Source organism: Medicago sativa, chromosome 2 (genome assembly GCF_051527215.1).
Source record: "Medicago sativa cultivar Bolivia chromosome 2, Bolivia_mono, whole genome shotgun sequence".
NCBI lineage: Eukaryota > Viridiplantae > Streptophyta > Magnoliopsida > Fabales > Fabaceae > Medicago > Medicago sativa.
The window spans coordinates 72,209,563-72,217,009 of record NC_140750.1 but is presented as its reverse complement, the minus strand read 5'-3'; the positions used below and the strand labels follow the sequence as shown (position 1 = coordinate 72,217,009).

The following is a 7,447-nucleotide window of genomic DNA, read 5'->3' as shown; positions in this document are numbered from 1 at the left end:
TTAAAAAATTTGAAGAAAATGGAAGGAAAGAGGTAAAGTGAAGAATGAATGTATTTGTTGAAGATGGAAGCCTATTTATAGCCTTAAATAAGTCCCAGGTCATTAATACAGTCAATGAAAACGTGTTAGTAGTTGTAACCGTCCAACCACTAATTGATGACACTCTTTCAAAAGAAGCCAAGCTCTCTTTCAAAAGAATCCAATGCTGAAGCATTCCGGATTATACATTCCGGAATGTCCTTAGCCTACAAAGAAGTGCAAACGTTCCCCTCGTTCACCATAAGAGCACCATAATCGCACTAATCCGGAAAATATATTCCGGAACTAAAAGGTGCATTCCGGATTGTATATTCTGGAACGCTTCAGTGTCATGGCCGGTGGTCTGCACCACACGCATTTGTCGGTGGTCAAGTCAAAAAAAAACGTGTTTTACCACGTTTTTTGACTGCATTGATGGTTTCCCAACCATTTTTCACCCACCCTCCCTATAAATACCCTTCCAAACCCACCATTTCTCACACCATCCCTCTCCTCCTCTTCTTCCTTCTACAACCATGGTTTTCCATCGTTGGCCTTTCATAGATAAGGGCCTCGTTGAAAACTTTCAGGGTTTGTATGAACGGTCAATGAGGATGGAACCGCGCTGCAACGAAGGGCGGTTCATCTGAGGGTCATGTGGGTCAGTGTGGTTATTAGCTTCGCCTGTCGGGGCGTAAGTCTGAGCACCCCCCACCTCCCTCAGGGGCATTTGTTTCTTCTTCTCGCCCTCCTCTTCCCTCCTCCTCCGGTTTTCCTCCAATAGGCAAACTACTGGTATGTCCCATCACATACCAGTGGTTTGGCACTTAGGAGATTAGAATTAGGCTCTTATGAGATTAGAAATAGATTTAGGATGTTATGTAATAAGCTTAAAAAGCTTGAAAATTATTGTAATGTATTGTTCATATATTAATAAAATGAGTTGTTTTTATGTTTGTGTCTTTTTATTTATGTTTTTTATTTTATTCGCATTTTATTTTACGAATTGTAGAGCTTAAAATTGCAAAAGTTCTGCTAAAATACTAATCCGGATTTTAAAATCCGGAGACATCTGAAAATTACTAACAATGCATTCCGGATTACGAAATCCGGACTAGAGGTAAAATTGGAAAAAAATAGGGCGCGCGAGGAAAGTCATAGGGAGGGAAAAGTAACATTCTAAATTAAATTAGTATCTCATGGCTATAAAATTCTTGTAATCCTTTAACCATATTGATGAATCAATTAAACACCCTTTATCACGATAACAACTGTTCCTTAAGAAGAAGTCAAAAATGAAGAAGACTGAAGCACCATTTTTCATAGAGCATTGGAGTCCCACCTTAGACATAAAACTTTGAACGTGTCCAAAAACAAACAAGAGAAGAATCAAACAAGAAATTAGTCTTTATACTCTACACTACAGAATAAGGAGAATTTAGTCAGTAAAAATTCCAAGGTCGTTTTCATCCCACAAGGTCATTGGTACGATGCCTCAAAAGAAAAGAATGAAAAATCGTATTCAATGGACCGTGATAAATTGAAATAAAATCGAGAAGAAACAAATAAAAAGCATGGAACCAACACCACACACCTCATGCACCCCATACATACTCTAACAATTATACACCACAAGATTATAGCCACACAAGCTCCTTCACTTTATTATATTTTCTTCTATGTTGACAAGAGTAATATTTTTTTATATTTTGTTTTTATTTTATAATTTTTTATATGTCCCAATTGCAAGATGATTTGATTAATACACCCCCTTAAAATATAATTACTAGTTCAAAATATCTGATTAGACTAGTTTGCGTCTTCATTACCATGCGTGATTCTAAATTGAAATGGTTGGTTGATAGTTGATATTATTGAACAAACTTCCTCAACCACAACTTCTTTATGTGGCTCTTAAAATATTTAGCCTAGTACGACTTTCTTTTAATTAACATTAATTTATTAATATTTCATTTTTTAATTGATATAGTATACAATAGTAGATATTTTTGTGTAAGATGTCAATTAAAGTTGAATTCACATTCCCATGTTCACTTGATGTGATGGCCGGCCGCGCCAAGTCATGATTTGTTCCAACAATTCACTCAAAGGATAATCTCATGCAAGAAGAATCAAACTTTATATTAATTAATATGTTTGTATATTTCTTAATTGAAATTTTATAATGATAGTAGTACTAATCCAATAAACTAATTTAAGGTTAAGCAATAATAATAGCTCCCAGACGTTTGGTTAGTGGCTACCATTAACATAAAATAATAATGAAAATATCTCATATAATATTGTATTTAATTTATTAGAGCATATCAAAATATGGCTAAGCAGTGGAGTTACGACATTGACATTGTTCGGCTATATCCAGTAGTAGCAACATATATTATGCATACCAAAAAATTTGGTGTGATTTCAAAAACGTTACACATGAAATAAACATGGCATGGTAATTAAGAATGGAAGGTTTATGTTACTTTCTTACTAATTCACATGGTTGTTGATAGGTAGTGAGGCACATGACAAGTTTCTAGGAAGGAAAGCCTCTTCTTCAAAGCAATTTCCTCATACTTTTGAATGAATGGAAGAAAAATAAGTTTCTATTCAGAACCACAAGTTCAATAATGTATCTAACCACTAGTGATGGATTTTTTTGACACGTTTCTATCTTTTCTTGGTTAAAAACAAGTGCCATTGACCCCAGATGCACCGTGCTTCAAGCAACCAAACAACCAATTTCATATCATAGTTTTGTCACTCCAAATATTATGTTGAAGCCATCACGTACAATTTTATCGATAAATAGTAACCAATGCTAGGCTATGAATATCGATAAATAGTAACCAATGCTAGGCTATGAAGAAAGTGATTCAACGTAAATAGTTGATTCCTTCTGGTTAAGTTAGGGACATGATGGAAAAGAATCTTGAGTTTAAATTTTAATTGAAATAATTATTGGTTAAATTTTACTAACTCCTGATCGAATTTTGTATTATCAAACTCTTTTTTCTTAAATATCAGAAGGTTAGAAACATAACGGTTTGTATTAGTAGTTTCTTAGTTAAAAACAATTGGCACCGACTCCAAATGCACTCAACATCAAGCAACCCTAACTAAATAGTTAACATAGTTTTCACACTCTAAATCTTACACCAATGTCTACATATTCAACTTTCTCGATAAGTAGTACACTTGAACGATCTTAGGCTTTAATTGAATAATATATACAGGGGTAGAAATAAGTTATATCAAACTTAATTGATTTGTTCTGAAAAATCACCGACTTAGCATAATTTATTATACGCTGTTTTTTAATATGAGCTACATTTTTGAAAATGAGACTAGTAAATCAAAGGGATTATGTTTTATTTCAAAATTTAACAAGACATTTTAATAATCTCACTAAATTTATGACATCCTTCTCAACTTCTTAATTTCATAGAAGAAATGGACATGGTCATTACGATAATTTAATGTATAAATATCCAATTATTATTTTGGTATGAAAAAAGTCTAATTAAAGTAACCATTTTCATTTTAGATCAAGTAATGCCTAACCTATTTCCATTTTCTACATATACACGTTTTATAAATGTTCCATTTAACAAAAATACTTTGTTTTGTTTGATGCACTTCACTCTTTAATTGCTTAACTAAAATTTCCTCCGGATTGAGAAAAAACACATGTTCAATAATGTCAGCCTAATTTTATGCTTTTAAATGTTGAACGCACAGTTCCAGCCTAATTTATTCGTCCCCGTCAAAATTCATCACCTCATCGATTGACTTCCTACTTCTTAATTCTTCAAATACGAAATTAAACATGTGTTTGGAACCATGTCGTGGTGAAAGGCGATAAAAGAAAGTTGTGAACCAAACAAACGCTAAGCTAAAATGAAGTGTATAAACAAACATAAATATAAATTACAATTAATAATCATATGGTTTTTCTCTCATGTTCAAAACATACAATTCATCTCATCCTTTACCTAAGTTATATAAACAAGAAAAATATTACTTTGCAATTAAAAATAAATTGAGCAAAGCTACTAAACCCACAAGGCCACAACCATAATCCTCAAAATATCAAAACAAAAAATAAACTAATAAACTAACGCATACATTGCATAGTAATAATAATTATAAAAAAAATCTAAGTAGTTTAGTTTTGTTAGAGAAAGTTAATCCAAGAGATTACAAATAAAATAATATCTCTAATATAGTACGGCCTCAATCGTGTGGCTGAGAATGCTCCGTTCCATTTACGTCGCTATACCGCCGCATCGCCGCCTTTGACGACGGTTCCTCGTCGCACCCTATCAAATCAACCTCATCCACCTCTCTTCGTTGATTTTTCCAATTTTTTGAATCCGTAACCTGAAAACAAAATCAACAAAAATTAACAAAAGAATAATGAAAAAATTGAAAACTCAGATGCAGAAGAAAATAAGTAATTTAATTTACAACAGAAAATAATAATTAACTACCTGAAAATCATGATCTAAACGACGTCGTTTCAAAGAAATCGTTGTAACTAACTTAGAAATAACCTCATCGTGGTTATCGTTGCACTTGCTAACCGTAACCGACTCATCGCTACCGGAAGAACTCGAAGCCGGTGGTGGTTGCGCCGCTGTTGATGACCACGGCACAACCTGATTATCACCATCTTCTTCATCCTCGTCCTCATCTTCCTCGTCGGAATCGTAATCGGTGTCTTCTTCATTGTCATTGTCACCTTCACTTTCTTCTTGTTGCTCGGCTCTGGCACCGGCGTTGGAGTTAGCGTTGGCGTGGAGTTTTCTTCCGCCGGCGCATCTATCACACAACGAAAGCGCGTTACCGAGCCTAGCGCCGGAGGCTTTCCACGGCGTGGGAGATTGACATGCGTGACAGAGGAGAGTTCTCATGTGTCTCTCAACCAAAAAGTTAGCAGCGTGGACCTTAGAATCGCAGTCCCAGCATAAGCTAGCCTGGTCGGACTCACAGAAAGTTCTAGCTGGAAGCTTGCAGAGTTCGCAGTTCTTTTTCATGATCGGAGTCTTCTGATTTTCCTTTCTCTCAACGCGGTTTCGTTCTTGTTTGATTTGTGAATTTTGTTTTTGCGGAATTTTCGTGTTTGGGTTTCTCTCTCTTTTCTTGTGATGGTTTGGTATGGATGAAGAATGGGTAAGAAGAGGAAAGGAAAGTAGATGCCTCTTCCTGATATTTATAAGCAAAAACTATATTTTAAGATAAAATCCTTTTTAATATGAGTTTTTTGTTTTGTTTTTACAATATAATAAAATGAGAGGTTATCAACTCATTTTTCTCCTTTAAAAAAAAAAACTCGTTTTTTCAATTACTATATTCTTTGTAATTTCTATAGCTTAATTTTATTTGAGTTTAGCATGTGTTTGATTTCAAGATGGACATAACTGATTTTGATGGGATTGATTTTGATGGGATTGATATATGTTTAAATGCAATAATGCAAGAAGTGATTGTTATCAACCTAAATACCATTTAATAGAGAATTAATTACACCTAATCTCAAAATAGAAATTATAGCTTTAAAGAGAATTGTTTTTGGAGGATGAGTATTGATTTTGAAGAGATGAACCAAGCATATAGATAGAACACGTTGGAGGCAAAAGGAGGCGTTTATACGGCATCGAGAGTAAGTAAAATCGAGCACTTAATTTTTTTTTTGATTAATTTTGTTTAACTAAGTACACATGGTTTAAATTTTTTAATCAAATTTACATTAAATATGTTTATTCGTAGAATATATTAAAAGAAATCAATTTGATTATGTTACAATTATGGTTATTTTATTTTATATGCATGAGTATACGCACTTGGTAGATAGTCAACGTTAATATTAATATTGTTAGTATCACACTTTTCGAATGATGTTCGAATCATCAAACTCTTTATCACTTCGCTTCTTAACACTCTTCCTCTATCCACCAATTCATCGTCATATGCAAAATAAATTTACATGTTACTTGGTAGGACTGGACAAAAAATCAGTATCCGACCCAAACTGCCCGGACCGAATGAACCGAAACACTTCGGGTCGGGTTTGTCGGATAAACCGGGTTGGACGGTTGCAAATAAATGGGTTTCTTTGGGTTGTTGGGGTCGGTTTCGGGTGGCCTAAATTGTCCCAACGGTATCCGAGCCCGTCCGACTTTTCTTCTAAAAGGCTTGCTAGATCTATCACGTGGCTCAATAGAAGGCTTTACTACTTTCTCTTCACCCAATAAAGTATTCTGTCAAAAGGAGAAATGGAGTATGTAAGTTAATATAATAATAATAATTATAATTATGATAAAGTTACAGCTGTATATCAATACCCCTATCTCTCTTAACCTTTCCCATTTCAACCCATCATCAACATCAATACGTCTGCCACCACTCTCTCCTCATTCATCGTCTATTCCTCCTTATTTCAATAAATCCAGAAACCACAACCCCTTCAATACCTTTGAACATGCCATGAATTTATTGTAAACTACTGCTAATTGATTTTCTTTCTTGGTCTTCAACCATTCTTTTTCTTTTTCTTTTCCTTTCTCTCTGATTTTTCAGTTACTAATCCTTTGGATGAAGTTGTGTTTTTCTGAATTTCTTCTTGCAATGAGTTTTTTTTCTCTATCAACGAACTCCGACGAAACTCGACCGCTCACCCGGCAAACCGTCAAAACCGAAACCGATCTAACCCACAACACCAAATGGACGGAGATGGACTTGAACTTCTCACCCGTCGGCCTACTCGGTTTGGAATTTTGAGCCCGAATTCCGACCGAGCCCGACCGTTGTCCACCGCTATTAATACTTGGATCATTTATAAACTTTTAAACATTTTAGGATTTCAAAGTTGAATGAGAAAGAAAAATAAAACAAAAATCATCATGTGGATCTAACCACACATAATTCGACAGCAACACACGTCACTTATTTGGTGGCTAGCATTTTATCATAGACTTCTATTTATCAATGTCATTGCTTAGTAAAACTCACTGATAGTATATTGAACATTTTTCATAACTTCATATAAGATGTTCTCAATTCTATGTACGGACTGCTTCGAGTTTGATGGACAGTTGCTATCACTATGATAGGAACCCAAATATAACTATTGTTGAAAAGTATATGAAGTTACGAGTATAACACTCTAAATTAAATAAATTAAGAAAATCATGCACTTAATATGTATTTATTATTTTATTTTAGATCCTTCAAAAAAATTATTTTATTTTAGAGGATTTATTTATTACGGAGTATTGTTTTTGGCCGTTGAGTATTCTTATACATATTCCTTAAAAAAAAGAGTATTCATATATATCATTTTTTACTAGGTTTTTATATGATAGTTTTTTTTTACTATATATATTTCAATTATCAACACTCTCATTATAATCCTTTTAGA

General features: G+C 33.9%; 1 protein-coding gene across 1 annotated transcript; it reads right to left on the bottom strand.

Annotated features, from left to right (window-relative positions):
- Positions 1–3,958: 3,958 nt before the first annotated feature.
- On the bottom strand, positions 3,959–5,201 carry LOC146950422 (uncharacterized). The gene is made up of 2 exons (XM_085746345.1): positions 4,518–5,201; positions 3,959–4,407 (listed from the first exon to the last, which is right to left on the bottom strand). The coding sequence occupies exons 1-2, from the start codon at positions 5,061–5,063 to the stop codon at positions 4,261–4,263; spliced, it is 693 nt and encodes a 230-aa protein (XP_085602471.1). The 5' UTR covers positions 5,064–5,201; the 3' UTR covers positions 3,959–4,260.
- Positions 5,202–7,447: the final 2,246 nt, after the last annotated feature.

Excerpts from the sequence above, each read along its gene's own strand:
- LOC146950422 (XM_085746345.1), bottom strand. The coding sequence starts at position 5,063 with ATGAAAAAGAACTGCGAACTCTGCAAGCTTCCAGCTAGAACTTTCTGT. Across the intron at positions 4,408-4,517 it reads GTTTAGATCATGATTTTCAG|GTTACGGATTCAAAAAATTG; the intron begins GTAGTTAATTAT and ends TTTTGTTTTCAG.